This window comes from Lissotriton helveticus, chromosome 1_1 (genome assembly GCF_964261635.1).
Source record: "Lissotriton helveticus chromosome 1_1, aLisHel1.1, whole genome shotgun sequence".
Taxonomy (NCBI): Eukaryota; Metazoa; Chordata; class Amphibia; order Caudata; family Salamandridae; genus Lissotriton; species Lissotriton helveticus.
This window is the reverse complement of record NC_136057.1, coordinates 1,952,735,738-1,952,755,251: the sequence shown is the minus strand read 5'-3', so window position 1 is coordinate 1,952,755,251 and position 19,514 is coordinate 1,952,735,738. Positions and strand designations below refer to the sequence as shown.

The 19,514-nt window shown below is 40.5% G+C and overlaps 1 protein-coding gene across 1 annotated transcript in view; it reads right to left on the bottom strand.

The window, feature by feature from the left end:
- The window catches only part of KCNT2 (potassium sodium-activated channel subfamily T member 2), a 1,660,679-nt gene that overhangs the window by 117,423 nt on the left and 1,523,742 nt on the right, over positions 1–19,514 (bottom strand). Inside the window, exon 23 of the mRNA XM_078650345.1 lies at positions 11,746–11,918. Within this exon, the coding sequence (XP_078506471.1) occupies positions 11,746–11,918 (173 nt within the window). The remainder of the gene's footprint in view (positions 1–11,745; positions 11,919–19,514) is intronic.

Sequence of the window (19,514 nt, the reverse complement as noted above, 5' to 3'; positions counted from 1 at the left end):
GGCTAATTGCACATTACGCAGTTTTGCATCAGACAGACTGTGGACAGGGTATATTGGTCTAATGGTACTTTTCTGTTTATATCTGATTAGAAGGCAATATTTCAATGTGTGACATATTCCTTGCTTTACCCTGTTCAGCCAATCAACGCTGGCTTCCTTTTGCATCAAAATTGTGAAACTGTATCATATACGTTTGCAATATCTGTTATCTTTTTTCACAATATATATAAAGCCCTCTCTTTTAAATACATGATATACAGTCCAAACTGAAGTGTGAATGCATAACTATGAATATTATGATGCAAATAGGATGAATACAGCAAAGCAGATAGGACAATAATAACTAATTATCATAAAACTGCAATGATAATAACAGTAAAACAAGGAAATGATGCAGAAATAGCAGAATAATAGAAATTGAGGTGCATATTTATCCAAAAAGTACTTAATGCAGCAAGCCATCTTCCTGCATTGCGTAAAAGGGAAAGAGCAGGATTGTGCCACATTAACCATTATACAAGGCATCCCTATCCTTTCCTAGTGCTGCAGAACTTTTGGCATTCGAGCACCAATGCAGGCACCCTTGCACGGTGGTGCAAGGGTGCCTGGGCAGAAGGCAGGATTGTTTATGTACAAGAAGGGGCACCTTCCCACACAAAAACAATCCTCAGAGGAATTTGCGCTTTCTATAAGTTCCCATAAAGAACGCAACAACTAACAAACAGGGACCTTCCAAACCTGGGTACTTTGAAAGGTTTAAACAGCAAAAACAATTTAGCCATGAACTATGAAAATGCTGGAGGCAGCACTACAATCATAAGGATGAAGATCTCTAAAAAAAATAGTCCGTGAATTACTATAAAATTCATTATTTTTAGGAAAAAATCAGCCTTCTTCAACCAACATTTTTTTTATCTGCTAAAGAACTTTTTCCAACCAGTTAAACTTCTCTCTAAATTACCCGAGAACAAGTAAATGAAGGCCAGCCAAGCCTTCTCCAATACATTGGCTTCCTTTTTCCAATCTAAGGTTGAGGGTGTTAACTCAGTCTTTACAGCTAATCAAATTAAGACTCCAAGTAAATCTGAGGATTTTCCATTGCCAATAAGCTCTGAGTTGCTAACAAGCTTTTCTCCACTAACCCCGGAGCGTATACTCCACTTGTTGAATCCGGAAACATCTGGATCTCCGGAAAATCCTTGCCCCCTAAAATTCTTAGGAAAACAGTGTTTACAACTCTGTCATCACATCGCCGTGCTATTACAACATATTTGTCACAACGACCATGTTGTTAGTACGCGATGCCTTTACATCACAAGTTATTAGAACGACTTGTTGTAGGGGGCGCTAAGGTATTGGAAATTAATTCCAACACCTTCCATACTGTTACGCAAACTGGAGTAGAAACAGTAAATAATACTATTCCTAAGTCCAGCCCGCCCCCTACAGCAAGTCGCTCTCATGACTTGCGATGTAAAGGTATCGCGTACTATCAATGCAGTTGATGTAATGTCCATGTTGTAAAAGCATGGAATGCAATAGCAAGTTCTTAAGCAAGCACCTGAAATAATTGAAATGCTTGATACTGAGTATTTTCCAAAAGTTTGGAAAAAACGCCTCTATTTTGCCTTTAATTAAAAAACGGATCTCCCACCTACTGATCCAAGTCTCGGTTGCCACTTTTAGCTAAAATTGTAGACAAGGTGGTAAATCAACAATTAACTGCATTCATCAATGCAAATCACCTTCTAATTGAAACACAATTTGGCTTTAGAAGCCAACATAGTACAGAAACTGCACGTATTTTGGCTTCCGAGAACATAAGAGCACCACTAGACAGAGAAAAAAAAAAAATAATAATAATAAAGACACTTATAGAGCGCATGGTTACGCCAACTCGGAGGTCCCCGCGCTGGGTGAGAAGGGAGGCATAGAAACGTCACTCCAGAGATCATTACATGCTGCCAGAGAATAAGTAGGTTTTCAGCATCCTTCTGAACTTGATCTCAGAACTTTCCAACCTAAGTTTTTGTGGGAGCTTATTCCAATTCTGAGCGCCCCGGGCCCGGAAAGAGCGACCTCCCATCCTGGCCTTCTTGCAGCGTTGATATTGTTAGACCTCTCAGAAGCATTCGACACGGTCAATCATACCATCCTGATTGACTGATTCTTTTAGCTAGGAATTAGTGGATCTGCCCTCACATTCCTAACATCTTTTCTGTCACAACATGAGCATCGTATAGCATTGGACGACTTTATCTCTTCCCTTTCATATGGGGCCCCCAAGGGGCATCATTAACTCCCACTCTTTTTAACATATAAATTGCCCCACTGACTAAACTAGTAAAGTATTTTGAGTTCTCAGCTGTATCCTATGCTGATGACAGCCATATTGCGGCCTCAGCACTCCAGACCACACAGCCATCAATTTCCATAATTGTCTGTCACACATTAGAGACTGGATGAACAAACCCTGTTTAAAACCTAATTCAGGAAAACCAGAAAACCTTGAAAAAATCACTAGTTTTTGGTCACCCAGACGGTGGGACAAGAAATGGGAACCCGACCCAAACCAGTGGAAAAAGTAAGAAAACTTAGTGTCATCTTTGACAGTAGGCTGACATTTAACAGCCAAGTCAACCAAGTAGCCTCTTCTGTTTTCTACACACTAAAAATTATCTGAAAAATTCTTCTCTTCTCCCATGCAATCTCCAAAAATTAGTAGTTACGGCTCTAGTCTTATCCAAATTAGGCATTTGTAAAGTGCTGCAAATTGAAATGCAACAAACTCTTTTGACCAAACTTGAAACTTTACAAAATACCACAACTTGTCTCCTCTTTGGACTTCCCAAATACCAATCAGCTTCCTTTGCTCTTACGCAGCTACACTGGCTTCCTATCAAAAATAGAATAGTCTTCAAGGCCCTTGGTGTTGCTTTCAAGGCATTACACAACATAGGCCCCGAATTCCTCATTCAAAAATTCTGTTGGTACATTCCAAGTAGATGATTACGCTCCTACACAGCAAAAAAAGTATTGTACCAAATTTCAGAAAGGCTCTCTGGGGAGGAAAGAGCTTCGTGGCCTGAACAGCCAAACTGTGGAACTCTTTTACACATGACCTGAAACAGGCATCCAATAGGCTGCACTTCAGGAAGGGCCTCAAAACATAGCTTTTTATTAAAAACATTTAGTTTCTTTTTCCTTTCTGGATTTCAAGCATTATCGTTTTCTGCCTCCTTCTTTCAAGGCAGCACCAAGACACCCTATGGTGTACGAGTGCTCTACAAAATAACATACCATAACATTTTCATTTTTCTGAGTGTGTTGCAGAATGCGACAATGGGGATAAATAAAGATATTTCTTCTCTTTGCGCCTCTGGTGGGGAGGTGTACAATTCTGACACATTCCCAGGCCTGCCAATGTTGGTAAATCTGGGAGTGTGTCAGAATCCATGGGTAGATGCATGATGTGAACACCCACTCTCCACCAATGGCATGTCTCCCTGCCATAGATTAACGCAAGGCAGCAATTTACGCAGCCTTGCATTGCTCTCAATTTATCAAGCCCCCCAGGGCCAGGCAAGGTGGCCTTGCATGGGTAGAGAAATCTAATTTAGGTTTTGCGTCACCCTTGCAAAAATGTGATAAATACGGGCCCGAGTGATTACAACTGTATAATAGAGTAATGATAACTTCTACCTAATATTGGCAATTACAGGTTTTGTGCTTTTTTACTGGCGATATCATTAACATTGTGTTGTCTTTATGATTCTAGTCTTGCTATTTTGCTTATTCGAAATCTTTTCTTATCAACAAGTAAAGGAGCAAATTGCCAACCAATTAACGCTGTTAAACTGTAATTCAATTCTAAGAATCCCCCCTTACTTCCTAAAGGCTTCCTCAAAACAAATGTGCAATTTCACTATTGATTTCACAACTAGTTTATTTACCAATTTAGTAGTCGTACACAATAAATCAAAATCCTAAAGTCTTGGGATTATATTTCGGGTTTGGCGGATGGATACCACGCAACAAACGTTTGTGATGATGGAGTAACCATCGGCCCAAACAATCCGGCACAAGGAGATTAAATCAAATGGGTTCGAATAAGAGTTTGAATCCCTCCCTGCAGGTAAAGATTTACAAGATGATGTCTTAATTTCATTGTCTATTTTATGTCAAACAGTTTGTTTAACAAACAAGCAACTTAATAAACTAAATGAAAACACCGACTACTATAATAATACAAATAATACCAGCAATTCTATATTTGTATGTACTTTATCGTAAATTCGCCTAACAACTCTTTCCTGCTTTATATCAATCTGAACGATGGGTTCCATTTTTCCACTTAAACATAACATCATAAATTCATGGCTTTTACATCGACGATGGCTTTTGCTTGCTTAAAAGTGTATTCGATAACTTGCTAAGAAGTCAACATGCTGCAGGTTTCTTTCATCGTCACAAAAAAACATCGGCGTGCAGTGATGAATGGCCTGACGTCTTTGATTCTTTTCTTAAAATCAAAACGATTTGCATATCTAAATATTATTGAGGTGCACGAGCCTTGGCACTCACACTGACACGCACACACTGCCTATCTATAATGGCACCTGTCCTTAGTTGCACAGATTGGGAACAATTGTGGGGGAATCACACCGATATAGCCAAATATCAAAAAACCCATATGCCACAAATTAATCCAGTAATAACCATTTCCAACTGGCCAACTGTGATTTCTAAGGAGGACCACGAGACTACTCTTGTTGACTTCTTCCTAAACTTTTGCAATATGTTATAACATGTCAGTCAGTCAGTCAAACAAAACTTTATTTGGTTTGTTAAAACCTTAAAAGTACATTTTCCACATTCCGTGAAGAGAGAAAGAACAGCAGCATAACATGACAATATTCAGCAAAGAGAAAGAACAGCAGCATAACATGACAAAATTACACCTCAAGATACGTGTAGTTCAACTTCTCTTGTTCCTTTTAAAACGGAGTATTATAACATTTATTTGTTAAAAACGCTAAAATCTTACCTATACATAACTTCTTCATAATGCAGTTTTTACTACTGTTATAGCTTAGTATCTCTACCTTTATTCGGAGGTAAGGGCTGCACAATACATGATCTTCTGCGCATTTGAGGAAAAACTTAACTTTATTCATATATTTCCCCAACGCACAGGCTATATCTCAATTCTAAATTTCCACCAGAAGAGTTGCAGCTTGCATTCTGTGTGTAATCTTATATTTTTTAAAAATCGGACATAAAAACTCCTTTCGAAGATCTAAAAATCTCGTACAATCTAATAAAATATGTAAAATGTCGCAGGTGGTTCCTAAAATGCAAGTGCATTTCCCATTACATCCTATCATTAGGTTTCGAACCCCGTTATTCGCATAACCTGGGTTTATACCAATTCGCATTTTTAAGACTTCTCGCCTCAGATTATGGCTGGGTAGCCGATCCAGGTAGGGGAAGTGTTGGCTGCTCTCCCAAGCCACTTTCATGTGTGCTACTGAGGACTTTTGAGCAAGGTAGTCCCGATCATAACTACGGGACATATTGACCCCTTGAATCTTTAATTCTTTTTTCCCAAACATTATGGGGTCTTGCGGCAAGCATACCTTCAATTCTAACACCCCATAAGCCTTACTTATTGAAGCTCTCACCTCTTTTGCTCAGGGAAGCTCACTAATCGTAATTTCCTGCTTAGCCCATTGGGAGATTTTAGTAAGTTCCCCTACTCCCAACAGCTGCCAGAAGCATACAAGGCTCATACACGCTGTTATAGCCCAGGAGGTTATTCCCAGCTCCAGTCGTGCTGCCTGCACCATAGAGGATGTAGGCAGCGCGAATAAGCTTTTTAATATATTTCCCTCCTCTCTATCCCAGGAGGTCTTGCCACTGAGATAAAGGACCTCGTCTCCATACAAAAATTGTGGGGGGACCATTGCTTGATAGGCTTTTAAGACCGGCCTATCTGACCTTTCACCATAGGTATTATTAAATCTTTTTAGGCCTTTGACCGACGCCAATGCCCTTATTTTTAATGCTTGCAGGTGGGTGTGCCATTTCAAGTTACCTGAGAACCACATTCCCAAATATCTGTAATTGGTCACCCTCTCAAGCAAAACTGTGCCAAGATACCACGAGAACTTCGCTTTCCTTCTCCCAAAACATACAATTTTAGTTTTATCCATAACATGGGCAATGGTTTATTCAATCTTGCTCGAAGGCTTTACAGTTAAACATCTTACATTTATATTTGTCTCTTTTTCACTGATTTCTGACTCTCTTTCTTCGCTTAATCATTTGATTAATCTTTTTCATATTTAAATTGAAAAACTCGTAATTGGAAGAAGGTAATAATTTGTCTGGTACAAATGTGCTGTAACTTTAAAAACAAAACATTAAAACACACATCAAACAAAACAACTCAGCCAAGGACATTCAAAATGGAACACATGGTTATTAAGGTACCCCAACAACAGCATTCCTTTGCATGCAGTAGTAATACCATGAGCATACTGGCACAAAACGACAACCATGCTTGTTGCACAATGCACTACACATTACAAATTATAGCACACTTAAATATCTAGTGAGTGAAAGATGATTTTACCTACTTGTCAATAGAGCCCACCATGTAGTACACCATAGGAAACCAACAGATTGCATCCAGAAAATGCATATCTGGCCTAAGCATGTGGGTTACAAAGTATAAATCAGAATCAAGGAATTTGCACAATTCGCGAAAAAATGTACTTTCACGTTCAACAAGTATATGTTTGTAAGGGTAAGAGCACAGCTTGAAACTAGATTAAATACATTTATAGCAATACTGGGCCAATTTATAGATAATTGGATATAATGTTACCTACGTAGCAACATGTCCTCTCCCACAAAACATTTGTCTTTTCATTGAGCCTTCACTTTTCGGTTCTGTTTCTCATCAGGAGTAGTGCCATAGGAGATCAAATGTATCCCTTCAGAGACTTCAATTTGTTGCAGTGCCAAGTCATCGCACACTACCGCATGCAAACTTTGAACACTTATTCAATCCTTAGCCGATTAAAAGCAACCACTTTTTGAGGTACCCAGAGAATAACTCCAATGGAGCCGTATATTTGAAAACTATATTTAGGTCATAGTATTTTTTAATTTCTCTATTTAAGCTACAATATTCTGGTACTGTACCCTTAAGGTCCTGTTTAATTGTTGGTATTACTGCTGCCTTCATGACTTCTCAGACAATGGGAAGCCTGGGGCTTTGCCAGGGGCGTCAAAGGCAATCCAGGGGTAACACTTGTAACATCTGCCTAGCACCAATGTTGTCCATGTATCTATTTTGCTGTTACTGGCCACACCCTATTTCTTTAATATGACCAAAAGTTTTTTCATCCCAAAAGAAAGTTCAAATGAGAAGGCTCTTGCTGTGGTTATGTGGAAAGAACATATGCACAAAGAGATTTAAATACAGAGGTGACTGTGGACAAAGTGGAGGATGGCTTGGGCAGCTGGGCCTGAGAAGGAAAGATTGGTAGAGCAGATGCATTAATCATAATTCCTCTGCCAAGTCAAATGTTGGGGCGGATGCTTTCAGGCGACTTGAAATAGCAGGCGTAGAAGTTACATGGTGTATTGCAACGTGCTTTGTTGTGAGGATGCCGTTCCACGCACATTGTTAGCCATTAGCATTCCTGCCCCTTTGTTTTGCTTGCCCTTCTCTTCAAGTTTCTTCTCTTTAGATGTCCCATCTGTCAGCCCTCTGTTCCATCTGATGTTGACCTGCTGTGTGTCACGCTGCTGAGTACTGTACTTCATGCTGCTGAGTCCTGTACTTCAGGCTCAAAGAGTTTGTTAGACTTTTCACCCTTAGGGTAGTCTTTGCCCCAATATTTTGCCTTCTGTCTCTCATTTTTACGGATTCTTTCTTTATCCTTAGGGCTCTGAGCACTTTGCCACTGCTAACCAGAGCGAAAGTGCATGTGCTTCTCCCTTAAACATGATGATATTGGTGTATACCTGATTGGCATATTTGTTGTATCGATAGGTCCATTGCAAAGTGGTACCCAGGTATATCAGGTATACCCAATAGGCATATTTAATGCACTGGTAAGTCCCTTGTAAAGTGGTATACCATATACCCAGGGCATGTGCTGCAAATGCTACTAGTGGGCTGCAGCACTGATTGTGACAACCACAGAAGTAGACTGTTAAACCTGTCTCAGTCCTGCCACTGCAGTGCCTGTGTTTGCACTTTACTGCCACTTTGATTTGGCATTTAAAACTACTTGACAGGCATTAAACTCCCCTTTTATTACATGTAAGTCAGCCCCTCAGGTAGGCTCTGAATAATCCTACAGGCAGGGTGCCATATAAGTTAAAGGGGGGAGAACATGTACTTGCATGTTTTGCATGTCCTGGTAGTGACAAACAGATCTATTTTGTTGTCCCTAGTGTGGGGTCTACCCCTCATAGGTCAGCATTGGGAATTCCTTAATACACCTTTAAGCTGTAATTCCTGATCAGAGAGGAGTAGCTTTTTCATGTTTCATATGTTTGGAATGGTAATGATAAATCCACCTTACTGGTGAAGTTGGATTCAACATTATTGTTTTAGAAGTTCCACTTTCAGAAAATGCACATACAGAGTGGTTGGGCCTTTTGATCATCTGGGTTGAGTCATTTGTGTATTGTATTCCAACAAAATGCCTGAATGATAATTATTTAATCAACACATCTTTGATGTAAGATCAAGTAATTTAGTAAACATAACCTTTTTTGATTTAAAGCATTATGGTATAATGGTACATTTCACAAACACTTAAACATATCCTTCAAACAAAATAAGAGTGTAAGGCACATTATTTACAGCCCTTCTGAAGAAATAACTTTAACTGAATCACATGAAGAAAACTAATTCAAACCTGAGCAAACCTAGTGCATTCAGCACAACAAACATGTAGCAAAAACATTAATGATAAACCAGTCATATGATTTATAAAGTGCTGGAGTTTCTATTATTAGTCTCTTCATTTTTTTCAAGGACTGAAAATCCTGTTCAAGTCCACCGCTGCGGGTTATATAACACATTCTGTTTGTAGTCTTCCATTATCTCTTGTAGGATTGCCTACATTTGGTTTCCCTTTCACGAAAGACTACCCGGAGCAAATCTCAAGACTGGTTTATCGTTGATGTATTTTTGTCACATGTTTGTTGTGTTGAATGCACTAGGTTCGCTCAGTTTTAAATTATTTTTCTTCATCAATCAGGGGTTTCTAAAGCGGGCTACTCACCCGTGAGGATCTCAAGGTGCTGGATGTGAGTCTGTGAAAGTTACTTCTTCAGAATCTCTGCGGCCCAAGAAAAGGGCTGCAGCACAATCCACAATACATAAGAGCAGTTTTCAAACATCCATGCACCATGTGGTGGGTGGCTCACAGTGCATGGATGTTTGGGGGGCACCACATGTGTCCCCCTGGGTCTATAGCGGAGGCCCACAAAATAAATGGGCCCTGCTGGGGTCCCCCAAATTCCAATTACATCTGCCTTTACATGGTGGTCGGATCACCATGTAAAGGCAGAGAAACAAGGGCTATCGTAATCCCTATAGCGGTGTCTGAGCAGGCACCACCCCTATTGTAGGGATTATGGACCCACTACTGCCCCGATGGGTGGAAAAGCAGCGGTCACTCCCTACGGCCGATACTTCTGACCACCAGATCATAATCCAGCAGGTGGACTGCTTCTTTGGATGTCTGTGGGCCCTCCACCGATGGCCTGTCCAATCAGTTTTGACTTTCTAGGTCTGACATATCAAGCATATCTCAGTGATTTCTGCAGAGTGGTTGTTGACATTCCTAACATATTAGTCCACCCTTAGGAAAAAAACATACACTTCAGATGAGTGGAATGTAAATATATAAAATATAAAAAGTTGCAAGATGACTGTTACACCTAAAGAAGACATTTGTTCTGAAAGACAGTGGGCTTGGGAGGAGGTGTGCATGGGTGGGGCTCTCTCTCTCGCCCTCTTGCTCTCTCTCACTTTTTTTCCCTCTAAGTTTATATAAAAAAAAGGCCAACAAAAATATTGAGGCAAACCATTTGTGTGAATTTTACTTCAAACTTGTAATTCCTTATTAAATTGTCCACTAATTACTCAATCAATAAATGTGTATCCAGCATACACTATCAATCAAATTTCCTTTCTTTTTTAAGGCATTTCATATATATACTTATCAGTGCTTGAATTGTTTTGTCTTATATGTATTATATATATATATAGACTTCCCTCCTTGCGTGTGCGGTGTGCAGCCATATCGCAGCGGGCGCACACTGGTGTCCACGCCCGGGCGGTAAATCTCCTAAACAGCTACAATAGAGTAAACCAGAGACGGCACTCCACGTGGTTGCCGCATATTCATTTATTCAAATGCTCGCATTTCCCAAGCAACTACGTAGTTGTCTGTGAAATGCAAGCATTTGAATAAATGAATATGTCGCAACCGCGTGGAGTTCCATCTCTAGTTTACTCTATTGGAGCTGTTTAGAAGAATACATATATATATTCCTCTTAGTGACAGACCCAGACTCGCGTACAGGTAGGGCTGTAGCCTTAGGGACATCCTAGTACATGGAGACATAACCGAAACCCAGATTGTGGAGACACACAATTTGAAAGTTGTTTACCCCTGCGGCCACTGCAAGGCGTGCCGTAATAACTTCATGGTGAAAGAGTTCACCACACCAGGCACCAACAAGAGTAGAAAAATCACACAATTTCTCACATGTAGTTCCAATCTCCTGGTATACGTCCCTGAGTGTCCATTTATGAAGAGGTATGTAGGGAGTACAACCTTGATAGCCAAGAAAAGAGTACTAGAACATCTAGGGGCCATCACTAATAGGGGCCCACATTATCCCATAGCCAATAATTTCCAGGACTACCCCCTGTCCAACAGCTCCCTTCTGCGCTATTTTGCCATTGAACAGGTACAGGTGAGCTCCAACTGTGGCAACAGGGTACTGAAACTACGAAAAAAAGAATCCAAGTGTATTCTTGACCTTGAAACCAAGTACCCTGCAGGACACAACCTCGACGAGGAATTAGAAACACACTTACAGGATGACTAACAGGATTTACAGCAGATCCAGTCTTTGCATTTCTTCCTCTGTATTTCTTCCTCCATGCTTCAAGTTAAATTGGTTTTATTGTGCTCACATGTGTTCACACATGTAATTCGTATTTTAACTAACATGTTTTATTTTTCTCTTTTTTCACAGGAGGAAAGGAAGGGTCCCACCGTTTGCAGACGGACACTTCACAGGTTCCCTACTCTTTTCTTCCCCGGCCGCGGGTGCGCACTCCGATGTAGCACAGAATCTTCACTTTTTCACTTTTGCACTTTATGTCATTGTCTTGGAGATCTGACTTTTTAGACTCACTCCATACATTGCCACTCTGCGCATGCATTCTAGACAATGGTCTACCTGGCTCAAGTTGCCATCAGATGCTACACTCCCCTTGGCCACCTCATAGACAGCTCTTCTCCCCCACTTCCCCACCTATTCCCATACTTTTTGGAGCAGAGCCGGGTAACATGCCAGCAGACGATTTACACTGCCACTGGGCACACAGGTGTATATATATAAATACAAATGACCCATGAAAAAGAAGTCATTTTAAATACAAATATTGCAAAGCATCAATTTGAAAATACTCACTGGTTGTCCAAGAGTAATACAATGGGGCTAAGCTCCTTTCTTGGTCTGTAGTATGCCCTGAGTGGCACAATGAAATTATACAAGCCATTTCCTGCAGTTTCGGCAGCCACGATGATCAGCTTGTTTTTAAATCCATAGGCTTTGGCATCTTCAAAGTAATTATGCTGGCACCCCTTTAAAAACAGACTGCTTATTAATATTGTATATTATCTTATTTTAATAGTTAGTGATACTATTTTCGGCTAAATATGAGCCACCAAATTGAAAACAAAAACTGCTCAGGTAGCGATAAGCTCGTTTGGGTTATTGTTTCCACATGCAAAAACTGATTTATTTACAACTCACAGTGAATAATAAAATAACTCAGAACAGTGCACACAAGGACAGAGAGATGCAGGATATGATATGAACAGTTAAATTATTGATACTAACAAACCAGTTTATTTTCTGTAATACTTACCGTCTTGAATTTTTTCCACTACCCCTGCTTTTTTCACTCTGCCAAAGGTATGTTCACGTCACCGACTGTGCATAGGTTTGTCTCCGTAGAGAGTGTAATAGTTTAACTGATAAGCTGAATCAAGAATCGGATCTATCCAATCACTCTGATAAATGCTATACAGAAATCCTTGATATAAAGCCGAAACACAGTTTCCATCGCTTTTGTACATTCTCTTAATGCTCGAGAAAGACAACATACATTTTTGCTACAGAGGGAATCGAAGAATTGTTCTAATTAGTAACGAACAATTCTACATTGATCATGGACTATATCCCCATTTCTTTTACATTTCTCTGTGTTGCTGATCTCTCCCTCTTAACTAATCTTGACACTCCTGTCACTGATTTCTCTCTTTCAATTTATATATTGCCGACCCGGAACAGTTCACGCCTTTGTGAAGTTTAACGATGCTTTGTGAGCTATCAATTCAATACTATTTAGGCAAGAAATCGAGCAATTCAGCTTTGCTAACTGATTGACATACCATGAATAGACTATTGTGCAAAAAAAGGTAGCAGTGTAATATTGTCTCCACAAATATTACCCAGATAACAGCAGAATTTACACGCAGTGGTCATTAACAAATAAGTCAGGACCACTGGAAATATTTGCTCATCGAGTTGACATTTCATTTTTCAAAACCGATCTTTTCCCAAGAAACACACATATGCAACAAAATGTTAAGGTTTCATTTAGTTGTTTAAACACCTCTGGCTTCCTATTCTGAATATAATTGTACCATTGACTGGCTTCATGGTCCCGATAACCACCGAATGATACCCATAATGAAGGGAAAGACATCTTTATTTAAATATTGCTCTATGGTGTGCCAAGTGGTGTTTTGTACAAAATACGGGGCATATTAGCAAGGGCGTGCGATAAATATCGTAAATCGCGCTTGGCGCCTATTTTTTTATCGCTGGATCCTATCGCGGAGATAACCCGTTATTACCAACGTGTATCTCCAATGCGATAGAGAATCCAGAGATAGCGGTGAAATCCGCCAAAAACAGAAGTGAAACAGCGATAAAACTTTTATCGCTAACGTAAAGTTTGCTAATAGGCAGGGGGGATTCAGCCTTAGAATCCACCTCCCATTGAGGATAATGGCTAAGTCAGGAATTTAGCAGGTGTAAAAATTCCTGCGATAACCCCGGTTACCGGAAATTTTTTCATCGCTAAACGGGGCCGGATCCTCATTGCTAATGGGCGTTATGCCTGTTAGCGGATGTTTCCTTGGTGTTTTGGTCAGGAACGCCTACCTTGCATGTCATTAGCGATAAATATCGCTGACATGCAAACTGGACCCAGAAACAGTTGCTTTAGCCAGAAAGCTGTCGCTAACAGCTGTTAGCGACAACTTGCTGATAGGGCGATTAAAATATCGCCGCTTTAGTGCCAAAAAGTGCCGCTAAAGCTGCGAAGACGCCCTTGCTAATATGCCCCCTACATTTTGCGAGGGACGATCTGCAGTAAAACGTTTTTGGTGCAAAACCTATCTCAAACATATGTTTATAATCATTTTAAGGATTTTTTTATAATTCTTATAATTCTAAGTAGAGATAAGATTGAGTGTTTTTTTAACAAGAAAATAATTAAATCTTTGCTATTAATGTAATTAGATTCTTCTCTCATTTTATGTTGAAAGGTAAATTCCATTGTTTTTACAGAGTTATACAAACTTTACATTTAGAGCTGTACCCAAAGATTGGATTAGGTATGGCATGATAAAGTCCTGTTTCCTTTATTGACTCTAGACGTTTCATTGTTTGAGATGTAAGGAAACGTATGGTGTACCATATAAAGTGAGAAGTGCCCTCCATTAAATCAGTTCTGTCTGTAAAACTACTTCCTAGGCCTGTTGATAGGGGGAGCTTCTGCCAGTGTGCTTACTCAAAATGTATAAAACAGAATTTCTTTTTTAGTCTAAGGAATCCCCAACATGTGCAATTCAGAAAAGACTCTTTAAAGCATCAAACAAACCATCGTCTGGCAGAGAATCCCATTAAACTCAAATGCTGATTTAATGGCTGGTGGAAGCTTGGGTGGGAATGGGTGTAAAATGAGGAAGCCAAAGGAATCGGATGCAGTATACCTGCAGTAAATTCCCTTAGCCTTTGCCCAGAGCAAAATTGGTTTATAGTTGCCTGCCTTCCTCTCCAAAATGTCCTCACATTTTCAGCTTGGGCTCACGAAACAAGGAGAAAAAAAGCTATTATTCCATGCAGAGGCAATCAATAATACTTAAGCGTTCATCTATGTCGGCCTCACATGATCAGTGTAATTTTGTGAAGTTTCTTCAGCAACTCAATTTACACACCCTAAACAGCATTTGACTAAGGTTTACAAATGCTCAAAAGATACATTTCCAACGTAATTGTTTCATTGTTCTTTAATTCTCTTTAGGGTGTGGGTTGTGATCAAAGATACAAATACTGCTTCTCCTCTTTTTAGGTAGAGCCTTGGCGGTATGCATGAGCTATTCTGGAAAACATGATGTAATCACTAGATGAAGTGATATCTCACTTGACGCTTGTCATTGGTCGCTCTTCTTTGCTGGTTCCTCATTGGTTGGCACTCCAGATACATCACTTCTGTTTTTCACTCAGAAGCACTGGTACAGTTTCTGTACACCGTATGTGTTGATATGTTCCTTTGGGGACTACTTATTATTGCAGTGTATAGTGCTGAATTGTGGGGCATGGGAATGTCGGGCTGTTTTCTACGCCACAATGCCAGTAGCCACTCGTAGACGGATGTCATGTATGAGTTTGACACTGCTGAGCACTGCGTTCTGGTCGACTGCAACAGGGAGCTTTATTCGGCTTCTTTAAAGTTACTTTACATCCTTCAAAGCAAATAATCTTTAACCCCTTCTCTGCTAGCCCTCCCATGCTAAGCCTTTTTTGAGTTATTTGGAATAGTTTGAGCGCTTAGGTACCTGTAACCTTTTGTCCACATACGTTATCCATGTCAAATTTGCGTCCTTTTTACCACCACCCTGGGGATTCTAAAGGTACCTAGGGTTTGTGGATTCGCATGGAGGGGACCCAGATATTAGCCAAAATACAGCAAAAGTTTATTGTTTATATGATAAAAAAATCCTGCAAAAGAAAGCATCTGTTTTTTCGATTCAAATGGCATCAACAAAGGGTTTGTGGTGCTGAAATTACCATCTTCTCAGCTTTCAGGGACAGCAAGACCTTTGACAGAAAACCAAACTTTTCTACACAGTTTTGGCATATTACTGGGACCTAGCCTATTTTTGCTATTTTTTGTTCTTTCAACCTCCTCTAGTTAGTGGTAGAAATGGGTGTAAAACCAATAATGGATCTCAGAAAGCTGTACATTTCTGAAAAGTAGACAAAATTCCAAATACAGCAAGGGGGCATTTTTGTAGGTGCATCAATGTTTTTTTATAGAAACTAATAATTGAATATAAAAAATAATGAAATTGAGTTGAAAAAACAGCCATTTGAGCCAACGCTTTCACCTATACTTCTTCTAAGTATGAGAATTTTTTTTAAAAATCGGTCATTTCATCTGCTGGATCCTTCTGGTTGCAGGGATATGTAGGACGTGTAGGTTCACCAAGAACATGAGGAATCTAGCGCCAATAACTGAGCTGCGTCTTCCAATGGTTTTTTATTGTGTACCGGGTATATAGTAATTTGTTTGGTAAAATATAAAGAGCGAAAAGTAGGTACCAAGGAAACCTATATATTTCTTATGTGGAAACAAAATATAGAGTTTAGAAGCTGTGGTTATTTACACATCTCCAAAATGGTGGGTACCCATACAAGCATGTGAATTAGAGGTTATTTTTCAAAATGACTACTTTTTTACAAATCGTCTTACATTTGGAAGGCAGAAATGCAAAGAAAGCCAATTGGAAATAACACTTGTTCTACTATTCTGTGTTTGCCTAAGTCTCCCAATACAAATGTTACCTTTCTTGTGTGGGTAGGCCTAGTGACTGCTACAGGGAACGGCCCAACAAGCAACGTGGACACATCACGTTTTTTCAGTGAAAACTGACCCTTTTTTCAATGTGCCTAGTTGTGGATTTTGGACCCTAGCTCAACTGGCATCTAAGGAAACAGAGAAAACCTATACATTTTTAAAAGTAGACAGTCAGGGAAATCCAGAATGGGGTGACTTGTGTGGCTTTCACCAGATTCTGTTACCTAGAATCCTTTTCAACCCTCAAACTTTGTTAAAACAACTATGTTTTTCTCACATTTCTGTGATGGAAAGTTCTGGAATCTGTGATGAGGCTCAAACCTCTACCCACCCAGCATTAACAAAGTCTCCAAATACAAAGGGTACCTCACTTGTGTGGGTAGGCCTAGTACCCGTGGCAGGAAACGGCCCAAAATGCAGCGCGTACACATCAAATGTTTCCAGTGAAAACTGAACCTTTTTTTGCAATGTGCCTAGCTGTGGACTCTTAGCTCTGCCAGCACCTAAGGATACCTAGCAAACCTATATATCTTTAAAAACTAGACATCCAGGTGAATCCACGATGAGGTGACTTATGCTGCTCTCACTAGGTTCTGTTGCTCAGAATCCCTTGTAACCTCATAATTTGTCCAAAAAATAAATTTTCCTCACATTTCAGTGATGGGAAATTCTAGAATCTTTGGGAAGCCATAAACTTCCAGCCACCCAGTGTTCCCCTAAGTCTTCCAATAAAAATGGTACCTCACATGTGTGGGTAGGCCTAGTATCAGCAACATGAAATGACCCAAACACAACGTGGAAACATCATATTTTTTCAGTGAAAACTGACCATTTTTAAACAATGTGTCTAGTTGTGGATTTTTGACCCTTGCTCTGCCGGCACCTAATGAAACCTAGCAAACCGATACATATTTTAAACTAGACACTTAGGGGAATCCAGGATGGGGTGACTTGTGTGGCTCTCATCAGGTTCTGTTACTCAGAATCCCTTGCAAACCTCAAACTTTGTAAAAGAAGCAACACATTTTCATCACATTTCTGTGATGGAAAGTTCTGGAATCTCTGTGGATCCACAAACTTTCATGCCTCCAGTATTCCCCAAAGTCTCCTGATAAAAATGTACCTCACTTGTGTGGGTATGGCTAGTGCCCGCGGCAGGGAAGGGCCCAAAACGTATTGTAGAGACATCAAAATTATCTATCACAAAGAAACCTGGTATTGCAAGGGGGGCACCTGTGTTTTTGGTCACGGGCTCGGTGACCAAATAGGGAAACCTACCAAGCCCACACATTGGAGTACAGGGTTGTGTGGCTTGTGGAGATCCCCCCAAATTTTCCTACATTTCTGAAAAGTAGACTAGAGTCCAGGGAGCTATGACTTTCGTGGATCCCTCAAAGTTTTCCTCTGCAGAATCTCCTACAAACCTCAAATTTAGCTGAAAAAAACTCAACATTTTGTCACATTTCTGTGTGGGAAAGTTGCAGGATCACCAGGCTGACACACATTTCCTAACACCCATTGTTCCCCCGGGTCTCTTGATAAAAATGGTGCCTAACTTTGGTGGGTAGGCCAAGTAAGTACCTGCAGCAGGCAAGTGCCCAAAATCTATTGCGGGGACATCCAAGTTATCTATCACAAAACTACCTCTGTTTTGCAAGGGAGCCAGCTGAGTTTTTGGTCCCAGGCTCGACGGCCCCCAGCCATTTCTGAAAACTAGACACCTGGGGTAGTTCAGAGAGCTATGGCTTGCATGGATCCCCCAATATTTTCCTACCCGAATCTCCTGCAAACTTCAAATTTAGCTAAAAAAATCACAGTTTGCTCACATGCCTGGCTGGCATCACTGTGCCGGCACAAATGTCCTACCACTCAGTGTTCCCCTCAGCCTCCTAAGTAAAAGGATACCTTCGACTGGAAATGGTCAAAAACATAGGGATTGAGGGTATAACACAGCAAACTCTAAGCGTTATATTAAAACTAAAATATGTTTTTAGGCAATTCTGCATTGGACACCCACACAAGTGAGGTATAATTGTTATCGGGAGACTAAAAGGAATGCTAGGTAGTAGGACATTTTTGCCAGCGCAGTGATCCCACATAGAAATGTAAGGAAACTGTGATTGTTTAGCAAAATGTCAGGTTTTCAGGGTATTCTGGGTTGGTAAACATCCATACAAGCACACATCCCTGGACTCCCCGGGTGTCTAGTTATCAGAAATGTCTGGATTTGGTAGGCTTCCCCAGATGGCCGCTGAGCCCAGGAACAAAAACGCATGTGACCCCTGGCAAAACCAGGTCATTTTGTGATAGCTAATTTTGATGTCTCCACAATACGTTTTAGGCCCTTGCCTGTCGCAGGTGCTTGGCCCACCCATGCAAGTGAGATACAGTTTTTATCGGTAGACCTGTGGGAACTTAGGGTAGTACAAGATTTGTGTCAGCCCGGTGATCCCACAACTTTCCCACACAGATGAGTGAGAATGTTTTTATTTTTTCAGCTAAATTTGAGGTTTGCAGGGGATTCTGTGTAGGAAAACTTTAAAGCTTTAGGGGATCCCTGCAAGTCACACCATTCTGGACTCCCCCAGGTATCTAGTTTTCAGAAATGTGTGGGTTTGGTAGATTTACCTAGATGGCCACCGAGCCCGCGACCAAAAACGCAGGTGTCGCCATTGCAAAACCAGGTTGTTTTGTGATAGGTAATTTTGACGTCTCCATGTTATGTTTTGGGCCTTTTCCTGCTGCAGGTACTTGGCCCATCCACACAAGTGATATACCATTTTTATCAGGAGACCCGTAGGGCCATGCGAATGATCATCATTAGATTTAAAAAAAATATGCTTGGGAGGTTGGGGGTTCCCAACTTTCCGGGTCCCCCCTGTGCCCATGATGGAATGGTTCCGCCATGAGACTAGGAACACTGGTGCTAATGATGGAACCATTCCGTCATGAGCCACTAAGGGGTTAATTTAATAGACACATAGTGTTGTCTTGAGTTACACCTTGCTGAAAAGATTTTCAGGACGATCCAGGATTCACGTGCTGGCAATGCAACCTTCCCTAATGGATACAATTTATTTTGATGCTAATAGAGAAGTCTGTGTGCTGCAATATTGCTCGTAAGTTTCCCTCGTACCATATTAAGTATTTCAGTCTGGGTAAAATCTGCACCCTCCAGCAGCACAATAACCTTTTCTGGGACCCTTGGAAGGTGCTCTCTGACTTCTTCATATTGCAGCATGCCACAGAGCATGCATTACGAAGTGGACTAACAAGAGACGGATCAATAAATGCTCTTTGCCAT